The 27389-nt window shown below is 40.1% G+C and overlaps 2 protein-coding genes across 3 annotated transcripts; both read left to right on the forward strand.

The window, feature by feature from the left end:
• The first annotated feature begins 7931 nt into the window (after positions 1 to 7931).
• Positions 7932 to 19545, forward strand: LOC141592707 (cullin-4-like). The gene is made up of 17 exons (XM_074413480.1): positions 7932 to 8401; positions 10567 to 10682; positions 10775 to 11121; positions 12614 to 12794; positions 13300 to 13422; positions 13499 to 13786; positions 14493 to 14618; positions 15155 to 15256; positions 15335 to 15388; positions 16720 to 16826; positions 17194 to 17254; positions 17331 to 17462; positions 17858 to 17995; positions 18092 to 18172; positions 18664 to 18744; positions 18832 to 18912; positions 19032 to 19545. Exons 1-17 carry the CDS (start codon positions 8059 to 8061, stop codon positions 19143 to 19145), a joined length of 2475 nt encoding a protein of 824 aa, XP_074269581.1. The 5' UTR covers positions 7932 to 8058; the 3' UTR covers positions 19146 to 19545.
• Positions 19546 to 20936: 1391 nt separating this feature from the next.
• Positions 20937 to 26994, forward strand: LOC141592708 (protein LOL2). Of its 2 annotated transcripts, XM_074413481.1 has the most exons (7): positions 20937 to 21533; positions 22247 to 22369; positions 23156 to 23281; positions 24379 to 24491; positions 25814 to 25882; positions 26456 to 26527; positions 26627 to 26994. In XM_074413481.1, exons 2-7 carry the CDS (start codon positions 22258 to 22260, stop codon positions 26666 to 26668), a joined length of 534 nt encoding a protein of 177 aa, XP_074269582.1. In that variant the 5' UTR covers positions 20937 to 21533; positions 22247 to 22257; the 3' UTR covers positions 26669 to 26994. The 2 variants fall into 2 exon arrangements, with proteins under 2 accessions (XP_074269582.1, XP_074269583.1); XM_074413482.1 differs by lacking the exon at positions 25814 to 25882 and having other exon boundaries at positions 21250 to 21533.
• Positions 26995 to 27389: the final 395 nt, after the last annotated feature.

Raw genomic sequence — 27389 nt, forward strand, 5'->3', positions numbered from 1 at the left:
GATTCACCCGGCCCTTCGACATGCCCACTGTTCGGGGCCAACTATTGAGCCTTTCCTCCCTGCCATCCTTTTGGCGCTTCAAGTCTTATGTCTGTAATCTTTTGTTGTACCTTTTGTTTTTGTTAAACTTTGGTAGGTTGTGTTTAGGCTATCCCTATGGGGACGGTCGTCGACTTTGTTTTGCCTCACCTGTAAACATTTTTCAATAAAGTTTGTTTATTTTGCCTCCATTCAGTTGTCTTCTTACGTTTCAACATATTGAGCGCTTTTTCGTTTTTACTTTCGGCTTGGCCGAGGCAGTTAGAATGCGCATCTCAATTGTACTTAAACGTTTTTTTACATGTTGGCATGTCGGTCGCTTCCTCCTCCACTCCCGGTCTTAGATGAGGCGGTCAGATTTGCGCTTCCCAACTGCCGTTGTGAACATGTTAGCGTATCGGTCGTTGTGTCCCCGTCGCTCCCAGCTTTGGCCGAGGCAATCGAGGTTACGGCTCGACAGCGTTCCTATCTGTAGACATATTGATCGCTTCCTCTGCCCCCTCGGATTGGCCGAGGCGACTAGAATTGCGTCTCAACTGTACTTATACGTTCCTAAGCATGTTGGTCGCTTTCGCAAGTATCAACTGCATTTGTAGTGACTGTCGCGGCGTCTACTAAGCATGTTGGTCGCTTTCGCGAGTATCAACTGCCATTGCGGTGACGGCCCGGCTTTGGCCGTGGCGTCTACCTTGGTACGACTACGGAGGGGACAAGCATCTTGATGGAAAATTCGGATCATTCTTCATAAGGTATAATCACGCGCTGGGGTGTCCACAACGGTCTCGGACACCTCCACCGCTATACAAAATATTTCCTAAGGTTGTCCGTGTTCCAATGGCTCATTAGAGGAACACCCTCCATGTCTGTCAGCCGGTATGTCCCCGGCCTCATTTCTTCAACCATTTTGTAGAGTCCCTCCCAGTTGGTCGTCATTTTACCATGGATGTTTCCTTTGTTTGTTGCGGCCGACTTTCTCAGGACTAGATCTCCTACTCTTAAGTCCCTTTTGTGGACCCTACGGTTGTATGCTCTTCTCATTCGGTTCTGATAAACTGCCAAGTTGAGCCGTGCCGTGTCTCGACTTTCTTCGTCCAGGTCTAGGGAGGCTCTTAGGCCTTCCTCATTTTCGACTGGGTCAAAAGTTTGCGTTCTGAATGTTGGCACCGCCGCTTCAATTAGCGGGACGGCCTCGGACCCATAGACAGGTGGAATGGACTGTACCCTGTTACTTCTTTCTCCGTGGTTCGAAGGGACCACAGGACGCCGGGTAGTTCATCAGCCCATCTTCCCTTTAGATCTTCAACCTTCTTTTTTAGCCCGTTCAGGATTGTTTTATTAGCCGCCTCCGCCTGTCCGTTGCTCTGAGGGTGGCAGACAGAGGAGTATGCAAATTTGATACCAAGCTCCTCCAACCAATTCATCACCATGTCGCTCCAAAACTCTCGGCCGTGGTCAAATACAATGACTTGGGGCAACCCAAATCGAGTTATGACGTTCTCCCAAATCATCTTTCTTACGGCCGCCGTGGTCTTGGCAGGTACCGCGACAGCCTCGACCCATTTGGTGAAGTAGTCAACGGCGACAATCAGGTACTTTCTTCCTCCGGAGGCCGTCGGAAATGATCCTAGTAGATCCATCCCCCACTGTGCAAATGGAAGGGGACTAAGCACCGGTTGCAGGTCTCGGGAAGGTGCATGTATTACCGGAGCATGCATCTGACAATTCTTGCACTTCTTGGTCTTTGCTCTGGAATCTTTCAACATGGTAGGCCAGAAGTAGCCGGCTCGGAGAGCTTTGTGGGCTAGCGTTCTTGCCCCCATGTGATGTCCACAGATGCCTTCGTGAATCTCTGTCAGTATTAGCTCCGCGTCGGCTGGGCCGACACACTTCAAGAGTGGCCTTATCACGGACCTTCTGTATAATTCTCCTTCGAACACCAAGTACCTTGCGGCGATCCTTTTTATCTTCTCGAGAGGCGCGGTCCTCCAGAACTCATTTGTCGGTTTGTATTTCATTATCGGAGTCATCCACGTCGTCTCGATGTCGCCCACCATGCCGACGGTCTCAGTGATGCTTTTAGCATTTCGATATCTACCAAAGACGGTTCGACCGACATTCTTGATGCTTGAATCGGCAAGTTTTTGAGAGCGTCGGCTCGGTTGTTGTCGACACGGGAATGCACTCGTATCGGAAAGATTTCAATTTTGAGGTGTCAGCTTTTACCCTCTCCAGATACCTTATCATCCTATCGTCTCGAGTCTCATACTCTCCTGTGATTTGATTAGCCACTAAGAGTGAATCTGTTTTCAACACAACATGCTCCGCCCCGGTAGCTCTAGCTAGCTCGACTCCAGTTATCACCGACTCATATTCGGATTCGTTATTTGAGGCCGAGAAGGTAAACTTCATGGCGTACTCAAACTCGTCCCCGTTAGGGCTGATGATAAGGATGCCGGCTCCTGAGCTGTTCGCCGTGGAGGACCCGTCGGTATACACTTCCCACACACCGGGATTTGATTCTTCTTGATATGTGCACTCGGTCAGGAAGTCTGCAAGCGCTTGCCCCTTTATCGAAGGCCTCGGTTTGTACTGAATGCCGAAGCCGGAGAGCTCCACTGCCCATTTGATAAGCCTGCCTGATTTTTCAAATTTTTCTTATAAGGCTTTCTCCAATGGCTGGTCGGTTAAGACCGTCACGGGATGTGCATCGAAGTAGGGTTTTAACTTCCTTGCGGCAATGACGACGGCGAGGGCTGCTTTTTCGATTAGTGGGTAATTCCTTTCGGCGTCCAGCAGTGTGTGGCTGATAAAGTAAATTGGGCATTGCTGCTTATTTTCTTCCCTGACGATTACGGCACTGACCGTGGCCGAGGTAACTGCTAAGTATAGATATATCGTCTCCCCCAGCGTCGGCCTGGACAGGGTCGGTAGTGTCAGAAGGTGAGCTTTCAGTTGCCTGAAAGCTGTGCTCTGTTCCTCCCCCCAGCTGAAGTTTTTATTCCCTTTCAGCACTTTAAAGAACGGTGTGCTCTTGTCGGCCGACCGAGAGATGAAGCGGGCAAGAGCCGCCATTCTCCCGGTCAGCGTCATAACCTCTTTTCGATTACTCGGCTCCGGTAGGTCCAGTATTGATTGGACTTTCTCCGGATTGGTATCAATTCCCCTGACACTGACAAGTACGCCGAGGAACTTGCCGGCCCGGACACCGAATTTGCATTTCTTTGGGTTGAGCTTCATTCTATATTTCCTTAGTGAACAAAATGTCTCGCTTAAATCGGCCAAGTGCTCATTTGTCGGACTTGCTATTTACAATAGCATCGTCGACGTAAGCCTCGATGTTTCGCCCTTTTTTATTTTGGAACACTTTGTCCACCAGCCTAGTGTATGTTGCGCCAGCGTTCTTCAAACCGAACGGCATCATTTTATACATGTATGTGCCGTGTATGGTGATGAATGCGCATTTAGGCATGTCTTCCTCGGCCATGAATACCGATGGTACCCCCGAGAAGGCGTCTAGCGTGCTCAAGATAGTGTAGCCTGCCGTTGCGTCAATTAAACTATCTATTCGAGGCAAGGGATAGCAATCTTTAGGGCACGCTTTATTAAGACTTGTAAAATCAACACACATCTTTCACGCCCCTGATGACTTCCTCACCATTACAACATTTGCTAGCCACTCAGGGTAAGTACAAGGCATGATAAAGCCCACCTCTAATAGTTTATCTACTTCGGCTTTGATGGCCTCATCCTTCTCGGCCGAGGAGTTCCTCATCTTCTGCTTGACAGGGCGAGCGGTGGAGAGTACGTTCAGCTTGTGAACGATCACCTCCCGGCTCACGCCTGGCATCTCGGCTGCTGAGTATGCGAAGACATCTTTGTTCTTCCTTAGCAGGTCCAGGAGATCGGCTCTGAATTTTAGCTCCAGGTCGGCACCGATAGTTACGGTGCACTCTGGGTCAATTTCCACTTCCTCGGTCTCGGCTCCTTCGACCATGCCAACGTTGGTATTCATCGGGTCGCCCTCATGCTGTAAGGATGGGCTCTTCCCTTTCTCTGACTTCTTCGCCACTTTGAGGGATTGCATGTTGCACCCTCTGACAGATACTTGGATGTTGACGATTTCATCTCTCTCGTCCTTTGAGACGAGCTTTTGTGATTCCCCCCGGTCCGAGACGTACATCAATGTCAGGGCCCGGATAGACATCACAGCATCGGCCTCGCTCAAAGTGACCCGGCCTATAAGAACATTGTAGGCAGACGAACCGTCGATCACCACGAACTCAGATAGAACATTTTTAGCCGCATCGGCTTGGCCGAACATCACCTATAGATCTGATTGACCCTGTGGGTACCAGGCCGGCCCCAGAGAAGTCGTACGGCGGGTTAGTGCAGGGGCTCAGGTCTTCAATCTTCAGACCGAGATTGAGAAAGCATTCCCTGAACATGATGTTCGTGTAGGCGCCTGTGTCAATTAAGCACCTCTTGACCAAGTGGTTGGCTATGTCCAGGTGGACTAGCAGCGGGTCGCTGTGCGGGGCAACGACTCCTTCGTAGTCCTTCTTTCCGATGGTTATATCGGGGACGGTGGAAGCGGGGATCGCTGTGGTGGGCACAAAGTTGATGGCTTGATAAAGCTCATTTAGGTGCCGTTTGTGCCCATTAGCTGACCCACCGTTCTCGTTTCCTTCGATGACAACCGGATCACTCCCATACTACGGAATACCGATTTTCTATTCGCCCGTCGGAGCTTGTTTCGGGCCTCCGGCTACATACTTGCCGAGGGCCCCATTTCGGATCGCTCCTCGATGGCGTTTCTCGATGCCGACATGGTTGTCGGTCTTATGGCCGGTTTGGCGTGGTACTCGCAAAATCGCTAAGGTCGCCCCCCCTCGCCTTGGGGGCCTTGCCCATTTCTCGCCTTCATTCTTGCTTAGGGCAAAGAACTCGGCCGGTGATTTAACCGGGGGTGAGCTAGACATGACCGCTTCGGGGTGTATGGTCCGAACTCCCCGGCGCCCGCCGAGTTCTCATTTCCTATTAAATCTCTCGTGTCGTGACCTATTCATGTCACGGCGTCCTTCGTCTACGTTATCCCGGCGGCTCCTCCTCTCTGGGTGCCCAGCTTCGCTGTGGCCTACCCAGGTCTTGTGATAGTCCTCCACCTTGACGGCTCGGTCGACCATCTTTCTGGCGGAGTCTAGGTTGAGGTCTTCGCATTTGATGAGCTCGTTTTTGAACTCGCCTTTCGGGAGGCCTTTTATCGCCGCGAAGGCCGCGATTCGGTATTCACTCACGAATTTTTGAACCTTAGCGTCGAATCTCTTGACGTAGCTCCGGAGGGACTCGTCCCTCCCCCGTCGGATAGTCGGGAGATCCGATGTCTCCACGGCCCTTCGCTTGTTTCAAGCGTCATCGGGCTAAGAAATTGTCCCTTAGGTCGGCATAACAAGACACCGAGCCATTAGGTAGCCCTTGTACCAACTCGAGCCATGCCATGGAGGGTCGTTGGGAAGACTCGCACCACACCTCATCGTCGCTCCCATACCGACATGTACGACTCGAAAGCCTCGGCATGGTCGGTTGGGTCGCTATCCCCTTTGTATGATAGGGGCGGCGGCTTCGGTTTGATCGCAAGACCGGGACTTCGAGGACATAGGCACCGAGGGGTGTCGACCACGTGTCGAATGACACGCGGCGATCGGCTCCTCGCAACCTTAGTCCGGCTTCTCTCCCCGTGGCGGGAAGGGCTTCTTGTTGTCCGACTTTGGAGAGTCGGACTTCTTTCTTCATTTCTTCGGGGGTGGCCTCGTTGTTGCCGCGGCGACGCTGTCCTCCCGCGAGTGGGGGAAGGACTTTGGTCTGCCACTGACACCACGGGCTCCACCGACGTCCTTGCATGCCCAGCTCTTTGTATTACTCCGGTCAAGTTGTTCGGAGTCACTTTATGGGCCCTGGTCATCTGTGGAGGCGCTGCCGTCACCGTCGTCGTGACAGGGGTGACCGGCGTACCACCCATCAGGTCCAGGAATAGCTTCAATTTGGCCGCATCGACCACATGTCCCATGACGGTGACTTGGCCGGTCGGCAGCGGTGTTTCTGGCTCTCTTGGCATCCCGTACTTCACCGGCTCAATGACTCGGACGGTGGGGGACTGCCCGATCTCAGAATTAGGGAACGCGTCGTCCTGGTAGAATTCAGTTTCTACACTCACAATTTCTGGCTGTTTTGACATCTTCTTAGCTCTTTGAATGGTTTTTTGGTTGTTTTTTTTGTAAGGGAGGTGACTAGCTTTTGGTATCACTCCCCACAGACGGCGCCAATTGTTCCGGGTGTAATTTCGGAGCAGATTTGTGACCACGTAAGCTTGTAGAATGATGTCGTTGCTTGTCTCTTCCTTTTACTCTTTCCTGTTTAAGATGAACAAACTGAGGGCTCGGCTTGGTACCGAGCGTACTCACTCCGACGCTCAAGTCAGTAAACTTAAAAGAGATAAGTTGTGTGTTAACTTGGCAAAGTATATTGTAGAGAGATAAGGGAGTTTATACCAGATTAAGAGATGTTTAGATGATATTTCGATAGTTTTTGGATCCTTTTCTCAATGAGAGAAGTGGAGTATTTATAGACTTTCACCTTTTGTCACGTAGTGGCCAAGTGGCAGAGCAGGTGGAAAGACTGTCTTACCCTCGGCCGAAGGACCCATGGCAGGCCGGCAGGCCTGGTTGACTCCATGCCGAGGGGACTGGATGTGAGTACGCGGATATGCTTCTCGGCCGGCTAGTTGCCGAGACCGAGACCCAAGTGACAGGCCGACAGGCTGCGTCGGTTAGGCTGTTAATGTGTTGACTTGATGTCTTTTAGCTTTGACCTTGCTCAATATGTTGACCCGGTCAGCAGGTGCAGAATATGCCCCATCAGCAACTTTTACGATGGATTGGGTAGAACATGGTATTATGGTGCATGTCGCACCCCTACTTTTTCAATGTTGATCAGTGTATACACTACTTGCGATAATTTCATTTGAGATACTCAAAACAAACTTGGCTTGTACACTTGTACCAAATTTGTATCCTCGTACATAAAAGAAAAGTTCTCGTGTCCTTCGGGATCGGAGAACCGTACTCCTTAGTCCTTACCCCCAAGACTTTATAATATTCCATTTGGTGGATTGTCACTCACCCCAATCAATCTGACCTATAGTAGTTGTGAACGTTTGAATTACTCCCTCCCTTCTTTATTATATTATATGTCGTTTGAGAGAGTGAAAAAACTTTCCTTATACTTGACGTTTTACTATTTCCTATGTGGTTTTATTTTTCTCACAACTTTTTCTGATATATTCAATTCCAATATTGATTATCATTTAAAGCATCGCTTCTAACTTGTTTTCCAGTGGTTGATGGAAATAAATTAATTAAAATCACAAAAAAAGCTAAAATTTTACCAAAAAAACGAGCCCTCAGAATTGTCTCTGTCAAAGCTCGGCTCGTGCTCGGTCAAAACGAGCTCGAGTCGAGTTTGGCTAAATACGAGCCCAACATGAGCTCAGCAAAGCTCGGCTCGGAAGCTCGTTTATAAATTTTTTATACTTTAATATTATATTAATTTATTTTAAATTATATTTTATTTAGCCATTAATAAGTAGTACTCCGTATATCTTTAGTATTTTATAATCTTATTTGTTATTTAAAAATATTTATATTTATTTAAATTCAAAAAGTAAGAAAGTGAAAATAATATAAAGACAAAACAAGCTTAATTTAAACTCAAATTTCAATTTTTTTTTAAGCTCGACAAGTTTCAAGCCTAGTCCAAGTTCGAGCTCAGATCGACTTGTTTAGAGCCTTAATTTACGCCCCTAGTTTCTACTCCCTTGAACATTTGTAGGCTCGTTTACTCCCTAGAACATTTGTAGGCTCGTAGCAAAAACATCAAACCCACAAACCCAATTCCTTCCTCAATATCCCCCTTCCCTTCTCCCTTCCCCTACCATGCCCAAGTCTCACTTCACCCCTTCATTTCATGTCTCTCCCCAACACCAACAAGCGCCCACCCACCACTAACCCCAACCTCCCCTCCGCCGCCACCACCGCCGCCGTATCCTCCGCCGCGCAGCCGGCGATGAAGAAAACCAAGTCGCCATCCCCATCCTCTCCTCTGGACGCCAAGAACGGCCTGCACAACCTATTTAACTCCAACGAACCCGGTTCGATGATCTTCGGGGAGGATCTCGATACCAACGATGTTCTCGCTTCGACTCCGAATTCTCGTGGACGGATCACTGATGGTGTTGCTGCTAATTTATCTCGGAAAAAGGCTAGCCTTCCTAATCCTTCTAAGAAGCTCGTAATTAAGCTTGTTAAAGGTTTTGCCCTAATTCATTTTCGATATTCGAGTTTTATTTTAGGGTTTTTGGAGGAATTTGATTGATTATGTTTATTAATTGCTTGTTTATATGTTGTGAATTGTGATTCATTTGTTTACGTTTGCTAGCCGTTTCGTACCAATCCATTCCATTTATATCTTTGTTTCAGAAATACCTTTTGTATTTGATACTCCCTTTGTTCCCGTCATTTGTGTACCTAAATGGCAGTGGACGGGACCATTTGTAGATACTGTAACAGAATGACAAGGACCAAAATGCATGTGGATGATCAAATTAACCATAAAAAAACACTCCCAAAATAGAAAGGTAAACAAATGAATGCGACCCCCTAAAATGGAATATGTAAACAAATAACCGGGACAAAGGAGGTACATGTTTATAAATCCTGTTAGAACTAGGTATACTTGTTAAGAGAAGAATATACTCTCTCCGTCCCAGTCATTTGTTTACCTATTCCACTTTGGGATGTGTTCGTCAATTGTTTACCTTTCTATTTTAGGAATGCCTTTGATGGACAATTTGATTGTTCACACTTAATTTGGTCCACTTGTCATCCAATAATCGGCCCCCTCCTCTTTCCTTGTCTTTCTGCGAAAACCAAAGGTAAACAAATGACCGGGATGGAGGGAGTACTATATTAGTTCCATTATATTCACGAAAAAGGACTAAGCCACATGCACAAGGATCTAAGAGAGTTCAGTTAGTTAGCTCAAGAACTTCTATCCTAAAACCAATTAGTAATAGGAGTAGTAACTCTTAAGTAGTACATTATCTCCTCATTTTGTCAACGTGGGACACTTCCGTGTACAAAAATAACAAAAACATAAGAATCAATATTTCTAATTTTGACTATTAACTATTGTATGAATACGAATGTGGAAATTTTTTCTGAAACAGATGAAGTAAAGTAAAAAATGGAAACTTCTTATATTTTTCCTGCTTAAGTAACCAACATGAGTTATCGTTGGTATTGCATTGATGCAATTGCACAATGTTCATCACGGGATTAGTTTGAGAAGATGCCAGGCAGAGGCACGCGACTTATGGACACGAGGCACGCAAAATTTCAAATTAACATGTCTATTTAAGTTTTTTTTGTTTTTTTAACAATGGTCTTTTTTTGGTCTTTAAAGAGGCTAATATGTAAATGAGTGAAAACTAAGGATAAGTGGGAGAAAAGAAGGGTATAATAAAAGAATGCTGAAAAATATATGGAATTACATAGTAATGTTCCTCAAGTGCGCCTCACTATTGGCGCTTCGTGCGTCATAGGCACCCCAAGGTGACGCCTCAGTGCTATTGTGCTTAGGCATGCTTTTTTAAACTAAGATCAGAGATCATCTGAAAACAAGTTCTCTTTGTTCTCAACGGGCAGTGGGGGTAAGGTTTCACACATCCAATCCCATAAATTCCTATGCACGAGCCTTTGAGGCACTTGTGTTGCTGTGGATGTGGTATTGGCATGATTCAGATCATTTGGCGTACACTTGGCTCACGTGTTGCTCAGCCATATCCAAGTGCTGAACTCTCCATTGATTAATATGAGGATACAGGTACGCGGACACGTCTTCGGAACAAAAAATTAATTAAAAATATGAAACATTTATTTATAAAGTGAAAGGATATATATTTGAGACAAAATATATATTGCGTTAATATAGTATTCCGTAGAAAATTAGATTATATGCTTCATAAACCCCTCCCTCCTCTAATTCTGTCTGTGCTGGCTTAAGTGTCTGGTAAAGATTCCATATCCATATGGCCATACCCATCAGTGTCTTGTCTCACACTTGTGTGACCCAAAATCGGAAAGTGAAAGTAACATAGCTTGGCCGTACGAATTTCGTAACCCGCAAGTGTAGCACCATTTGCTAGCTATATATCCTAAGTAGGTCGAACAATGACCTTGACAGCTTTACCATGTTATTTTAAATCAGTTTGGTGCATTTCATTAATCACACAAGACATTTTCTAGTAGAACTAATTGATAAAGCATATATAGTTGAAGTTTTTACGTTGCCTCTATTAAGACTGGTAAGTCATTTTTTTTTTTGAACTAACACTCTGATGGGGTGGATTGTCAATCATAATTCTACGTTTCTTTATACAAAACTCTAATTAGTTATCCTTTTACTATGAAACAGCTAAACCCACATTACCCCCTAATTTTGAGGAAGATACCTGGGCAGCATTAAAGTCTGCCATAAACGCTATATTCTTAAAGCAACCTGATTCGTGTGACTTGGAGAAACTTTATCAGGTAAAAAAGACAATTTCTTTAATCAGGAGGAGGAGAGGTCGGCATGTGAGTATATATTTATTGACAGTTGCATACATTGTTAATCTTTTCAGGCTGTTAACGATCTTTGTCTGCACAAGATGGGGGGAAGTCTGTATACACGAATTGAAAAGGAATTTGAAGCAAATATATCTGCCGTGCTTCACTCATTGGTTGGACAAAGTCCTGATCTAGTTGTGTTTCTATCACTTGTTGAGAAATGTTGGCAGGACCTTTGTGAACAAATGCTTATGATTCGTGGCATTGCTTTGTATCTTGATAGAACATATGTGAAACAGACCCCACATGTGAAGTCATTGTGGGACATGGGACTACAACTTTATCGCAAGCATCTTTGTTTATGTCCTGAAGTTGAGCACAAAACTGTCACTGGTCTCCTGAGAATGATTGAAAAGGAAAGGTAAACTGGCATGCTTGTATTGTTATGGATTAGTTGTTTCTATCTTATTTAGGATTTTTATGTGCAGTATTGACCTAACCTGCTCTTGTTACTGTCAAATCGGCATGTGATTCATTGTGCTATTTCTATCTTTTCTCATTACCTTTTCCCTTTTTATCGGTCTATTGATTTTTCTAATTTGACGTATTTTATGCTCCTAGCCGATCCCAAATCATGTTGTGCTTGTGGTTGTTGTAGTGAAGTATCAATGCAACTCATAGCTAAAACTTATGAGTATGCAATCGGCTTTTTCAATTATGAGTTATTTGGAAACATTTTATGTTCTTAAGACAGAGGTGATCTTAGCATAGATTCGACCTCCTACCGTACTATTGGTGGGAGCATTGAGCCGCTTGGTAATGTTATACTGTTGTATCGATTTTTGTAATCTAATGCTTCACTTTTTGACTTGGGTTGTTACATGTTGCATCACTATATAGGGGATTGCAAGTTTACTTCTAGATGGACCTTTGGACCTGTGTTGTGCTTTTATATAATATAATATCTTCCAGGATATATAATCCATTTGGAAAAATCGCAATTATAGGGTTAGAACTCCTATTATGGTATTTATGGATAATACCTATTTCAGGCGTTCACCATAGGAGAAAGTAGGAAGCTCCAGGACAATTCAAGTTTCTCAATTTAAGAAGATGAGTGTTATTGGCCTCAGTTGATCATGTCAGTATATATTTTTCAATTATGATATAAGATATTTTTCTGAGCCATTCACATGTAAAAACTTGTTGGGCTACAAGTTTGTCTGTTGTGGAGAGTGATGTGCTCTAACTATCTCCAGTTTTTCTTTGCAACTTAGCTAACTATCCTATGAGAGAGATCAGTGCTGAGATACAGAGTTTTACAATGTCTGATATTAGCTGGCGATTGTTATGCTACGAGTCTATTATTTTCGTGTATAAAGCAATTGAATCACATACTTGGCATTTTGCTTGAAACTCCTAACGAAGAATAAATGAGGTTTAGGACCATTGCTATTTGACTTTATCTGCTCACATCGGAGCTTATTTGCACTTCTATCTCCATCTCGAGAATTGCACAGTGTAATCTGTTTTCAAATTGCGGTGTGAATTTTCTACATGGAAAATCATTTTTGTGAGTAAGGCTTAGATGTTGTTGGTGCTCTTGAGGCGCGTGTATATAGTTTCAGTTTCAGATCATGGGTACAGGGCACCTGATTCCATATGAAATACACCCTTAATAGAGTGTTTCGACTTTCGTATATACATTTTAAGGCAAGCACCATAATAGAATATCTTGGAATCGATTGACAGTTGGCTGGAGGGTTGAGCGAACCGGTTAACCAGTTTCCGATCTAGAAAACGTTACATTTTGCAGCTTTGTATGCTGTGTATTATTTGTATTTTATGTTAGCTGACGCACATCCTCTTATTGTTTTAACTGGAGTGTCTTCTATTTGTCATTGATATTTCAGATTAGGGGAAGGTGTGGATAGAACACTTCTTAACCATCTTTTGAAGATGTTTACTGCTCTTGGAATTTACCAAGAGAGCTTTGAAAAGCCATTTCTTGCTTGCACTGAGGAGTTCTATGCCGCTGAAGGTGTTAAATACATGCAGCAGTCTGATGTTCCAGATTACTTGAAGCATGTAGAAGTATGTTTATGAAGCAGTATCACATCCATGCATTCTCTTACAGTCCTTCATTTAGTAAAATGTCTTTTTTCTATAAACTCTGAACGTTATATTCCAGATAATACCATGTCTAAGATTGTACTCCGTACATGATAAAACTATCCCTAGTAGTAGAGTTGGCCACTTGGCAGCTTCTACACTGAATTGGACTGTGATTCATGCTAGCCTACCTTGATGCAGACTGGTTTGTAAGTGAATATTACTGGCCTACTCAAACCTGTCTATATCAGACTCATGAGTGGCATGAGCCAGTGTGAATATATTTGATATTCCCTTTAGGCCTGGACCTGCCCAAAAAAAATTAATGCTATAAAAATGATCATGTTGTGAACATGCCTTGTTCATTTGTGGCTTGCTCCAATGTACGGTTTCCAGGCTCTGGCCCGACTTTCGGCGACTCGCGATCACCTCTACCTTGTAGCATTGCTTTCCTATGAAAGATTTAAACACTGTTGTTTTGTCACAGACAAGGTTGCATGAAGAACAAGAGAGATCCTTACTTTACTTGGATGCAAGTACTCGAAAACCACTCATTTCAACTGCTGAAAAGCAACTTCTTGAACGCCATATTTCTGCAGTACTTGATAAGGTGTGGGTTGTTTTGGACATGCAGTATCTTTTCTGTACTTCCAATTTACTGAAATCACTTTCTTCTTTTGGGGCAGGGCTTTATGATGCTGATGGATGGGAGCCGTATCAAAGACCTCCACAGGATGTACAATTTGTTTTCTAGGGTTAACTCCCTAGAATCATTGAGGCAAGGATTAAGTTCTTACATCCGTAAAAGTGGTCAGGCAATTGTTATGGATGAAGAAAAAGATAGTAATATGGTTTCTTGCCTTCTGGAGTTCAAGGCAGCTCTTGATAAAATATGGGAAGAAAGTTTTTCGATGAATGATTCGTTCAGTAATACTATCAAGGATTCATTTGAATACCTCATTAATCTACGTCAAGTGAGCATCTAAATTTTTGTTTTCTAGTTGACTGGACTTTATCTGTAGAGGAATATGTTAATTAAATGTCATTAACATGATAGTACTGTTCCTGGAAAAATGAGTTGATAGTGATTAGTTTCTAGGAGCGCGTAGGTGGGATCATTATCTTTTAGATTTTTTTTAAAAAAATATTATGGATTATTGAACTTGGTGTTCGCTGTAGGAAAAATGATGTCTGAGAAGGTACACGACAACTACACGTGGTATTCGATACTAACAATTCAATTTTCTTTCAGTGTCCCTAGTTTCCCGTAACCCTCTTTACAAGCCAATATACACCACACACTAAAAAGAAACCGAGACACCCCAGTACTGCTTATCATACGTAGACTACAAAATTCCTTTTCATTCCTACTGTTAAGTGGGGAAGTGCTTTATAGAACATTCATGCAAATAAAAAACAAGTGTTTTATGTCCTATAAGTTTGTTAGTACTTAGTAGTATGCTGGATTCTGAAACTAGTGCCTGTTTAAACTGTTTTAGGGTCTAGCAATTAACTAGTAATATGCTAGATTCTGGAACTAGTGTGTGCTTATACTGTTGATAGATATAGATATTTTTCTTTCGTGAGCTGGATATCTTTGGCGTCAGGTTATTTTTATTCTGTATCCCACTCTTGGTTTTGCGTACGCACCTAAATGATGGACTGTGCTCATGTGACTAGAACCGTCCCGCCGAGCTGATTGCAAAGTTTCTGGATGAGAAGCTCCGTGCTGGCAATAAAGGAACATCTGAAGAGGAATTGGAAGGCACCCTTGACAAAGTCTTGGTCTTATTTCGATTTATACAGGTAGCTTGCTGTTTTTAGACTTCTAGTGACTAATGTCTAGAGAGTTTTCTTTTCTATAAAAGTATATGCCTGCTATGTGGTTTTCCTTTTTGTCATTCTGTAATCTGTGGTGGTTTTCTATTTTATTATTTATTTATTTATCTATTTTTTTTTTTTTCTAATTCTTTTTTTTTTTTTTTTTTTGGTATGTCTTGCAATAATTTCCATATTTCCAATGGAGCCAAAGATTCATTACTCTTTGGTTCTGGATTATGATGGAATAAAGCAAAATGGCTCACTAAAGTGGCCACGCTTCTTTCTCTTGTGAAGTAGTGGTCCTTCGATGCAGTTCTCGACGCAATTTTCATCTTGGGTCATTCGGAAATAGCCTCTTTGTGTTGCTAACACAAGGGTAAGGCTGTGTACATCCGACCCCCCCTTACCCCGCGATTTGCGGGAGCCATTGAGGCACTGGGGTTATGTTGTTGTTGTTGATATGTCTTGCAATAAGTTATCGTCTTAACATGTCAATCATCCAAATTCCTGTTGTAATTTAGGGCAAGGATGTGTTTGAAGCCTTCTATAAAAAGGATCTTGCTAAGAGACTTCTGCTGGGAAAGAGTGCTTCAATAGATGCTGAGAAGTCTATGATCTCAAAGGTAAAATTTAGTTCAATCCTTGGTTGCATTTTTATAGTCGTTTTGTTTATTAAGCAAGATGCTTTGTACATTGTGCAGTTGAAAACTGAATGCGGTAGTCAATTTACCAATAAACTTGAAGGAATGTTCAAGGTATGTACCTTCACTGTATGAAACCACTATTTTTTGAGTTTCTTTTAGCTGTGTATGTTAGAGTGATCTCAGGAGTTACTGCATAGTGCATATTGTTCGTTTTGAACATGTCACTGATTTAGCTTGGTGTAGTTGTAATCTTCTTGGGCAATGCGGTTCTTCTAATGTATATAATCCGCCGTACATGGCATTGTACAATCTCCATCCATTTTTTCATCTCCTTATCTCTGACTAGAATTCAAAGATCAATATATAATTCCCCACATTTAACCCTCTATATATCGCGTGCTTCTGTCCCTCATAAGAGCTATTTTACCGATAATCTGATATCCCCTTCCCCCTTTTTGTGTCCTTGCATATTGAACGTGTCTTGTTCATGCTAGAGATTGTCATGCGTTCCTGTCACAGTTCACCTACCAAGTGATCTATGGTAATTGCTTGATATGTGATATTGAGTGCCATGTGCATTCCACATATATCGCTTAACCCTGCAGCTTTTGATATTGCACGGTATGAGTCTTTTTATCCTGTTTGGGGTCCTGTCATATTGTATACTTGTATGTAATATGTCCTTGGTTTTTCTTGAGCGGTGATTTATGGTACTTCTGAATTTGTATTTTCATAAAAAAAACCTTGGGGTAATGTTGTTGGTTACCTCACATTTTGTGGGTGCCACTGAGGCATTGGGGTATTGACGTACTGTTGTATGAAATAACCTTGGGGTCAAGTGCCTATATTTCGATCAACTATATACTGAAACCTTGAGCTTTCCGGCTCATATCTAGTCTCTTGATGTGCTGCTTTCCCATTGATTTCTGCATCTGTCATAACAATCCATGTGTTCTCTTATGTTGAAGAGTTAACGTACCATCCCCTTTCCTTTTTAACTGCTGGTCGTTGTAGGGTAGGTTGATCCTAAAAAGTCAAGCAACATAGGGCATCCCTTGAAAGATTGTTGACCAAATTAAATACTCCCTGTATCCAATTTTATTGTCTACATTTGACCTCGGTGGTCAACCGTTTTCAAAAGTAACCTATATTTTCTCATTATGTACAATAGCGGCAACTTGATAAAGATGATAGTATGGATATTTATTTAAAGAACTTAATGGTCAAAGTTTGACATTTGCTGAGCACCAAAGTTAAATGAGGATAATAAATTTGGGATGCAGGTAGTATCACACATTTACACATGGCCCCCTCTCCCTCCCTGATTTCCTGAACTACTTGTACTCTCCTGATGCAACTGCTCTTAAATGAGCATCCTATGCACATTCATTGTTGTTATGTCTTAGATTGTCTGTTTGTCTCTTTTTATGCCCGCTTTGCAGGATATTGAACTATCGAAAGAAATAAATGAGTCCTTCAGACAGTCTTCCCAGGCGAGGACTAAGCTCCCCTCAGGAATTGAGATGAGTGTTCATGTCTTAACCACTGGGTAGGGTTTATTTCTGGTCTTTATTTGAGCAAAGGAATATACTCCCTCCCATTTTTTTATTCCTTCCCATTTGTTTTTACGTGGTCTCCAAGACGGTACTTAGACTGTAAATTTCAACATGTATACATAACTTTGTTTTGATGAAAATAATATTTTGTGAAACCTTATTTGATGATAAATGCAAATATATTAATTTTATTTAGTAACAATTTTTATTCATGGAGTTATTTTTGGTCAAAGTTTGTCTACTTTGACCCTCAAAAAGGAAATGGGAAGAAAAAAAAAGGGAGTGCGGAACTTATATAAGAGTTTTTTTCCCGCATCCTTGTGTGTTTCAGCTGTAAGAATTGTCTTTGGCTGGTTGCAGGTATTGGCCAACATACCTCCCAATGAATGTTCGGCTTCCACGTGAGTTAAATGTGTACCAGGTTAGACATAAGGAAGCAACATAACTTATGTGTGGTCAATGTTATAGATGTGTTCTGATTAGTACACGATGTGCAGGAGATATTTAAAGAGTTCTACCTTAGTAAATACAATGGAAGACGGTTAATGTGGCAAAATTCATTGGGCCACTGTGTTCTGAAAGTCGACTTCCCTAAAGGTAAAAAGGAGCTTGCAGTTTCACTCTTTCAGGTTGGTATTTTCTTACCGCTTTCTACTTTGCATGGGCCTAGTGTTGTAGTTCTTTCATTAAACTGAATGTGAAGATTTAAGAGGACAATAATTTCTGTAAATTACGTTACTAATTATTATGAGTCTTCACAATTCATTTATAGGAAAGCTATTGGGATTACTCTAAACTACATACCGCTTAGCCAAATCGAAGCTAAATAACAACCCTGCACCATATAATCCCAACAGTGGCTACATTTAAAAAAAAATGTGAATATTGTTCAAACCAGCTACATCAAAATACAATAAAGACACATTTCTGAAGCACCTTCATTCTTTCTTCTAACTATTTAATCTAAAAATGAAAACAGTTATTTATGCATCGTGACGTTCATTTTTATGGTTGTGTACCCCAGGCTGTGGTATTGATGTTATTTAATGATGCTGAAACACTAAGCTTCCAAGACATCAAGGATGCCACTGGTATTGAGGATAAAGAGCTCCGAAGGACTCTCCAATCCCTTGCATGTGGGAAAGTTCGTGTACTTTTGAAGGTATTAGTCAACTATCGTTGTCATCTTCGAGTCTCTTTTTTGTCCAGTAACTATGACTGCATGTTTTTTAACACTTGGAAGTGAATTTGTGAGTAGGAACCTAAAGGAAGAGACGTGGAGGATCATGACTCCTTTGTGTTCCATGAAGGATTTACTGCACCTCTTTATCGTATAAAGGTATCTTTTGTCTTCTTCCAGGAGATTTGGCGTCTTCTATAGGTGGATGCTATCTATGTTCGTAAAGGACTGTCTTGAATTGCCTTCCTTTCTCACGCAAATTAATATTTTAATCTTAGTTCTCTATTTATCGGGAAACAATTGAAAACTACATATTTATTTTGTCTTGTCTTGGCTTCAGTATTATGTTTCACTCCCCTTTTGTTTTTCACTTTTCCTTTGCTATTTTGTTCGCATTTTGAGGTGTGCGTTCACCATGGACTGTTCTAAAGGATGATTCATGTCAGCCGACCCCAAATAATTTTGGGATTAAGGCTCTGTTGTTGTTGTTGTTGTCGTCTTATATATTTGATGTTTGATGCCTCTTATAGTTGTACACTTCCTTTATCAAATAATGACCGTCTTGTTTTCCTCTCTTGTTGAATCAATATGACCGTCTCTTGTTTTCCTGAGTTCATATTTCATGAGCCTTGTGTTGGCTGAATTTGCAGGTGAATGCAATCCAAATGAAGGAAACGGTGGAGGAGAACACCAGTACTACAGAAAGGGTATTCCAAGACCGTCAATATCAGGTATCCTATTCATTCCCCCTTTTCTCCTATAAATTTCCCTTGTATGGACCCCGCCTATGGAACCTTAACCATCTCTTGAAACCGTAGGTTGATGCTGCTATTGTTCGTATTATGAAGACAAGAAAGGTGCTCAGTCATACCCTTCTTATAACAGAACTCTTTCAACAGGTAAAAAAGTTTCATTCTCGTCAACTAAAAGGGATATTTGTTTCATGGACATTTTGTTGGATAGACGTGTACGGTCAACGCCTTTAAAATTAAATCGCTTGCTCTGTTTGATGGAACAGCTCAAGTTTCCAGTAAAACCTGCTGATTTGAAGAAGAGAATTGAGAGCCTAATAGACCGAGAATACTTGGAGAGAGACAAGAACAACCCTCAAATATACAATTACCTGGCCTAGAAGTTATACCTTATAGATTACACCGGCAAATATGTTTGTTGCTGCCAGTTAAACGCCGGTGACATATCGTTTCCATGTTCGTTGTTGTACAGCAACCTCAATTTATATTCTTAGTTTTCTTTAATTATGTAGATTTATGTTTGGATGAAATGATCGGTAGGGGAAGGGACGGGAGGGGAGAGAGGGAGACTCGAGAGAAATAGTTTTCTTTGTTTGTTTAGTAAATTGGCCACATTACCGTCGAAAAGACATGGAATGAAAATCCCAAGGCTCTTCTCTTGTTTTCCCCTTCATCTCCTTTCCTCATCCTTACACTTTTCTACCCAACAAAGTTGTAGTATCCTTTTCTCCATGTATTTGGAATATTATGTTTCTTTATTTGATATGATTTATTACTGTATTTTCTACCTTGTAACTGTACAAGTATTGTTGCACAATTGAGGATACGATCCAAAACGACTAGAACTAGCTTCGGTTTTCCTAAACTAATTAGTACATTACTAGTAGGAAGCAATTACATGAAAGGTATTTGTAGAAGATCAGTTGGTCTTGCTTCAGACGGGTCATTTTGGTCTTAAGCAATAAGATGAGATTTTGTAACTATTTTATAGCCAAATGTGTCCACTATTGAAAAACAAGTTATCATAAGCGGCAATGCTGGCTGCACCATTATGGTTGATTTAATTATAAAATGGTCACATGCCTGTTTGAAACAAGAATTTGCGATAGAAGATTTAGAGTAGTTATTGTGTGAGACAGTTTTACACTATACGGCGGTTTTGTTGTGTAAAAAAAAAAACAACTCATTTATAAGCGTTGAATGAATAGTTTCTTGCAAAAAAAACCTTTGCATAGTGTAAGTTCTGTCGCACTAAAGTCATTTGAACTGGAAAATCCATGAATTGTGAATAGTGTTGGTTGTTTGGTCGCACTAAAATGAAAACTGACATGATTGGTTATTAAAAATTCTTATGGATACCTACATAGTAAACCAAATGAATTCGTACGATTGTCCTGACTCTTGAATGTAGACGAAGGAAATTATTTCAAGTGAATTTAATTTTTATACGAGTTTTCAATGGTTATAAAGAACACTAAAACTTAGGAGACGGTCTCTCACTAAGTTATTGAGAGACCAATCTTTCGCACCCTTTTATTTGTATTTTGTACCCTTTTATTGTTGATGGTGACATGGTAATTTCGTACTTATTTACATAATAAATGTACCCATTTTATCATTAATCATGATTTGTACCTATTTTATTACCTTTAGTACCACTTTTTCTTAAAATTGTACAATGGTTTCCCAATAAAGCTTATTAAGAGACCGTCTCTCAAGAGACCTACAATTTTGCATTTCAGCATCTTGAAAGAAATTACTTCCTCCATTTTTCTAAGTTTGCCCCATTTCATTAAAATATACCTCACATTTCATTATTTTATGGGGCAAACATAGAAAAATGGAGGAAGTAGTATTTACCGAGATTGTACTAGTGTTAACCTATAATAGTGAAATTGATTTTTTCCAAATCACACCAAAATAGTATATTCCTCGCCCAAACTTATACACGTACTTTTTGTGATCCTAATAAACCAAATTGTGGGCGACAAATTTCATCCACTATTACCGGTTAATTTTAACTTACCTTGATAAGCCCAAGGACCTATTGGTGTCCCAAAAAGCACAAATTCCATCTCATTTTTTTTATGAAATGTTAATTTCAACTTATTTGTTGGTCATTTTCTTTTCGTGCACATGAAATTATGAATCTATCTACATTTTACAATTCTAGACCATTTCAAACTAATCAACCCTTCTTAGCTAATTATATAACTCGGCTTAACTACCATCATTAAACTGAATCAAAATGTCACTTCATTTAAAATGATCGATTAATCCTAATATACCGTACCATTTGCGGATTAACAATCTTTATTTTAATTTATCTACTTTTTTTCAAGTTATCGTATATTTTTTTTTTTGAGGGAAAACCCGAAAATTCTATTGAATTATCGATAAATCAAACAGTACAGCAAATTTCAAGTTATCGTATATTTTAATCAAACGTATAAAAGCCGAGGTAAGTATTATGATCTCGAATTTACCGAACCGAGATTGACAACAAATTTCAACGAATATTCAAAAACCAGGAACCCTATCTTCCCCCTTTTCCGAAAAATTGCAATTCCTCTTTCGCTTTAACCGTTGATTTTGATTCAACATCTTTGAATTAATTCTCTAATTATTTACTTTTACTAATCCTTCTTCATCTCCATAATCCTTTAATTAATCGTTGTTCTTGGAGGTCATCTGATCTCCAGGAAATTAATTCAATTCAATTATTTTGTGGAGATTATTGATCATCCGTCAAAGAGCTAGATTACGCGGTAATTACATTCCTTACTCAACTATTTGTTGTTATTTTACGTGATTAATTGATTAACGGTTTAATTTAATCGGATAATCGATGAACGAAATTTGATTAATTTATGTATTTTGATATGAGATAAGTTTTAGTTGATTAGGAAGATTCAAATTGAGAGGTAAAGATTGATTTTACATGATTAATTAAGATTGAATTAATTATTTTATATGATTAATTAATCAAAAATTGAATTAATTGTGCTTGAATTGAGCAATGAGATATGCAAATTGTTGTTTATAATATTTAATTTAGGGTTTAAAAAATGTTACTCACCTGCTGTGAGATGTAAAGATTGATTTTGTATGATAGAGTATTATTTTACATAATTATTGGTGTATGATTTTGTCTTACGGCGATTAGTTAATCAAAGATTGAATTTGATAGGAAAAACGATGAATGAAGTTGAATTCGCGTACTATTTCTGAAGTATAATGTTCTATGTTAAGATAGGGTAACTAATTTATGTTTGAATTGAGCAATTAGAGGTATATATTGCTTTTGTAAGATTCATTGTATATGTATTTTGATAAAAGATAGATTTTTGTTGACTAGGAAGATTTATAGGTGATTAATTGTGTTTGAATTGAGCAATGATAATTTAATATTGCTGTTGTAAGATTTAATTTAGGGTTTTAAACAATGTTTCTCACATACTGTGATCTCGAAACGATGCAGTAGCTAAAAATATGCAGAGCCAGGTGGTTTGCAATGGTTGCAGAACAATCCTTTTGTATCCGAGAGGAGCCCCAAATGTTCGTTGTGCCGTCTGTAATACCATTACTCCTGTCCAACCTTCTGGTATATGTTTTTTCTGTATTTTAATTTTCTTGTTTTTCCCATTGCTTATCCCTGTCGTGATTTTACTGCGGCGTGATGATATATTTGCAACATTTTACAAAAAAAGTTATTAGAAAGGTCAAGGCAGGGGATGAAGCTTTAAGCTTCCTGCTTTTGGTATTTCTTATTGCTTCATTGTTGGCAGTTCTAGATGCCATGTACTTCACGTGTCAACTATTAGGGTGTGTATGGATTGAGGGATTTGGAGGGAAATGGAGGGGAGGGAATTGAAAGGATGAAAAATCCATTGTTTGGATAGCAAAATGAAGGTAGAGGGATTTGGAGGGGGAGGGAAAATAGATCCCTCCATTTCCCTCCTACAAGGCAAATTATTTCCCCACCAACATAGGCAAGATTTGGAGGGAAAATCACCTCCTCCATTCTCCCTCCCCTTCCTTCCCCCTCCCCTCCATTTCCCTCCTTTTTTCCTATCCAAACAAGGCCTTAGGATCCGACATGGCACGACATTTCATTTTGAGCTAAAAATGTGATTTGTTTCACATAATAGTTATGCTTGTGTATATACGACCCCCTCTTACCCTTCAATTTGCGGGAGTCGTTGTGGCACTGTGGTAAGTTGTCATGTCTGATACTCCATAACATAGTATCTGACACTTATGAGAGTCTGATTAACATAGTAATGCATTATGTGCTTAGTATGACATGGCAGAGGTGACGTCAGTTTTATGGTCCTTTTGGTTTATGGTTTCATCCTGAACGTCTTTTTCAATGATTTCATAATCACAGGAGTGGAAATGGACCAGATCATATGTGGGCGCTGTCATACTTTACTAATGTATACACGTGGGGCAACTAGTGTTAGGTGCCTGTGCTGTCACACAGTGAATCTAACAAATATGAATCCTTCCCCAGGTACTAACTTGTCTTCCCTGTTTTATTATATAGCTTGTTATTTATTTGGCTCCAAGCCCTATTATAGCTTTTCATATTCGAGGTTTCCACAATGGTATAAAACTATAAATGCAAGTCATAGTAGATTTCCTTTTTATTGGTAGGATTGTGGGACATCAAAAACTTTTGCAAAATTGAACAAGACCATTGTTTAAAATGGCAGGGTTATGAAGTTAACTGCTCCTTATTTGAAAAGCTATTGCTTTCATGTAGTTTTTATGGGAATAAGAAAGTAGATTTTGTAAGACTTGTTCAGTAATTGATTCACAGAATGGTTGTTTATAATTTGGAGGAAGGTTTTTTTTTTTCTAAATCAAGAACATTTTAACCACATGAAATACGTTTCATGCTATAGACAATTAAATGGCTGTTTTGTCTCCTTAATTAGAGCATTAAGCAATTTTTAAAGAGAGAGAAATGATTTGTGAGGTTATAGCCCTCATACACTTCGTAAGTTACCCCATAAGGCCTTTAAATCTCCAGATACTCTGCATGAAAAAATTTACTTGTCTCCATATTTGTTTCTTTTTCCCCTCCCCCGTGCTACTGCTGTGAGCAGATCTGTCCTCTGTCTTCTGCGTTCTACTTTTTTTTTTCCCTTAAAGATGATCTAGTCATATGCTATAATACATGATTGCACATGTGCACACTTGATTTCACAATTAGTGAGTAGTTTATGCCGAATGTTGCCCTATGCTAGATGGCCCGGACCTTTTATTACTGTTTGGTTGTAATGAGCATTGTGTCTATTTAAACGAGTTATGACTGTGTACTTGTGTTAGAGAGTTCTAGAAAGGAGTTAGTGATTCATAAATTTATGATACCTTATAATATTGTTTTTATAGGCTAAATATAACTGCCTGTAAGTTTGTAACATCTTACAATTTAGCACGCAATCAAGTAAAAAAAATTTTTTTGTTAGAAATATTTCTTTTCCCTTTTTTTTCGTGAGGTATGATTTGGCAAGGTATTTTAGTATTACATGGTATTATACTATTCTCTTTGTTATACCTTAATGATCCTCGCTTATAATCTCTTCATTCTGTGATTGTCAATAGCCCCCAACCAGGTTGCGACAGTTCGTTGTGGAGGCTGCCAAATGACCCTTATGTATCCATTTGGAGCTCCATCAGTCAAATGTGCTGTTTGTCAGTATATCACTAATGTTGGGGTAAGTTCATTGTTCTTCCTGTACTACTACTACAACAACATTACCCTACTGTTTCTAGACTTCCGCAAATTGCAAGGTAAGGGAGTTTCAGATGGACGCAGCCTATCTCCCGTGTTAGCAACACAGGGAGAGTATTTCCAGATGACCAAACTGAAATTGCATTGAGAATTACATCGAATACATGTTCCTCCCATACTATTTTGAAATTTGTTTTTTTAATGACTTTGGCTCATTCATGTTAGAGGTTCCAGATTCCTCTTGTTTGTGCCCTAAGCCCGTAAGCGGCTTCTACGTCTTAAACTTTTGTCTTAATGATCCTCATGTACCATATGGTATGAAGGAGCAATTCTAGAGCATGAGCAGGTATAGCTTTGAGAACGATTTGTTGACGTGTTGCATGCTAGACTTTGTGGATAGTTCATGCATTATAAACTTTTTATCAACTACTTCCTCCATTCAACTCCACTCTACCATATTGTAAAATGCACACATATTAAGGAGAAAATTAAACAAGTAATAGAAGTACAAATGGGTGTGTGAAAGATGCTTTATTAAATAATAGAAGTACAAATGAGTGTTGATTTTAGTGGGCTAAGTAGTGGCAAAGTATGTAAATAAGAGATTGTAATAAGGATAAAAAGGTAATTTTTCATGCTTTTTTTGGAAAGTGGTAGAGTGGAGTTGAATGGATGAAAATGGTAATATGGTAGAGTGGAGTTGAATGGAGGAAGTACATATTTTGTGAAGAACATGGAAGTCTAAGCTGGGGACAATCATCATACTGTTTTTCTTCTCATTAACTGCTCTGTTGATTTATATGTCAATGCTTCGACTAACTCATAGAAGTGTTGTAACTTTTCAAGCCGGTGTAATCGTTCTTATTTCCTTATACATAATGATATCATCGATTGATATGAAACCATGAAACCACAACTAACTTAAAAAGGCTATCCCTTAGGATACTAGTAACTAAAAGTGTTGGACACAGGAAAGGTTTGTGATGACGAAATGATACTCCTGAGTCTTTATCATTGACATACCTTCCCTTAGTGGACGATTTAAGCAGTATAAATGTTCAATTTTTTTAAAATCTTCTCATTTTCAAACATGAAAGACTTGAGCTTCGGGTCATCGACATACTACTTTCTTGGCATTGATCTCTGTGTCACAGCCGCTTTCTATAGGTTTAGCGTTAAATTGTTCCAAAATGATATGTTAATACCAACATCTAGCTCTAACTTTTAAAACCTTTTTCATCTTCTGAGATTTGTACGACTGTTCTAATTTTTCATATTCATTCCCTTTTCCTGATATCCCTTCAGAGTGGCAACGGGAGTATACTTAATCTGACTGACGGATCAAATGGTGTAGCTACCTCATCAACCTCAACAGTAAGTAATAGGAGCACAACTGGGTAGTGTATATTATTCTTTAGTCTATGTAAATGGTACAGTCATCACTTCTAACAGCGAGCTGCTTAAAGAGAGATGTAGTCTTCGTTGAGTGGAAAAATGCCGTGACAGCCTGACAGGGTGACTAAAAGCTTTGTCACTGTTTAATCTTCAACTTTTGTCCATATTTTCTATCTGGCAAGTTGGTGATGAGGCACTGTGATGGGAATATTTTCAGAAGGCTGACTTTTCTTTATCGTTACTTCTTTGATTGTTTGTGCTTCTTTTTTGTTGTTAAAGTAGCAGTTGTTTGATGCAAATTTCGACAAATCAAAGCTTCGTACATTCGACCCCTTTACTCCGCCTTCGGCAGGAGTATTTTAGACACGGGGTAATCAAATTGCTATCTTATTTTGTGAATTCAAACAATGATTATTCTAGCGACCCCAAATTGTTGAGATCAAAAGTTCAGCACCCTACTGTAGGTGTTGTAGTTGTATTTACATTGTTTATGAGGTAGACAACTTTTCTCTGTGTTTGGTGGTTGCTTGATAAATTATTTCTCTTATGCAGGTGAGCTCAGATACACACAGTCAAACTGTGGTCGTGGAGAACCCTATGTCTTTTGATGGAAGTGGCAAATTGGTAAGTTTCTTTGCTCCTGTAAGTTCAACACGGTATATATGTGCAAGTCCTCTCAACTCTCAAGCAGTCACTGATTATTATGTATAATATATTTTGCAGGTCAGTAATGTCGTCGTTGGTGTCACTACAGAAAAGAAATAAATACCCAATTTTCCTATATTTGGAACGGAAAGGTTGATATGTTGTCATACTATCTATATCTTTGGTTTTTTCGAGCTCCATTTGTGTCCGTTAATTCAATATATGTCCAGCAACTAGTGAGTAACTGTGAATGTTGTAATTATCTTTATATGATGTTGGAATGTTTTTTTCTTACATTCCACTTATTTTATGAATGGTTTCAGCTGCCGATTCTTGATTTCATGTAATATAAATGCATAAAAAGGATTGCTGGGTGCGGTTGGATGTTTCAAAAGATTTTTTTGTTGTAAAACCTATAAATCGATATTTGACTGGTTTCTGTTGTACTTTTGCGGAGTTTTTTCAATACTGCTGATGTTTACTTTTGATGAGTTCCCTTGCTGTAAATCTGCTGTTGCGTTCTATTTCTCCGGTGATTTAAATATCCGGAGTATTATTTAACCAAAAAAAGTCTGTGACTATCGTATTGGTAGTCTATAGCTGAAACTTGTTTTTGAGAATGATGATGTCTGGCCTTTGAGTTATACTGTTTGCATTTTGCTGACGGTTTCTGGGAGAAAGGCAGAACCCGTTAATCGATATCACGAGACTAAATGAGCTCAATCTTGCAATTGCTTTTCTTATTGAGCCAATATTTACAGCCCTTGGCTCGAAAATCCAGTTGTATGTCGCGATACTGAGTGACTGAAGGACGAAACTTTGGATTCTGAAAATGTAAAGA

This window comes from Silene latifolia, chromosome 7, assembly GCF_048544455.1.
Source record: "Silene latifolia isolate original U9 population chromosome 7, ASM4854445v1, whole genome shotgun sequence".
Lineage (NCBI taxonomy): Eukaryota > Viridiplantae > Streptophyta > Magnoliopsida > Caryophyllales > Caryophyllaceae > Silene > Silene latifolia.

Bases quoted from the DNA above. Each gene is read 5' to 3' on its own strand.
- LOC141592707 (XM_074413480.1), top strand. From the start codon at position 8,059: ATGTCTCTCCCCAACACCAACAAGCGCCCACCCACCACTAACCCCAAC. The intron at 8,402-10,566 runs GTTTTGCCCTAA...ACTATGAAACAG, and splicing joins CGTAATTAAGCTTGTTAAAG to CTAAACCCACATTACCCCCT. The intron at 10,683-10,774 runs GTAAAAAAGACA...TAATCTTTTCAG, and splicing joins ACTTGGAGAAACTTTATCAG to GCTGTTAACGATCTTTGTCT.
- LOC141592708 (XM_074413481.1), top strand. From the start codon at position 22,258: ATGCAGAGCCAGGTGGTTTGCAATGGTTGCAGAACAATCCTTTTGTAT. The intron at 23,282-24,378 runs GTACTAACTTGT...GATTGTCAATAG, and splicing joins AAATATGAATCCTTCCCCAG to CCCCCAACCAGGTTGCGACA. The intron at 26,528-26,626 runs GTAAGTTTCTTT...TATATTTTGCAG, and splicing joins TTGATGGAAGTGGCAAATTG to GTCAGTAATGTCGTCGTTGG.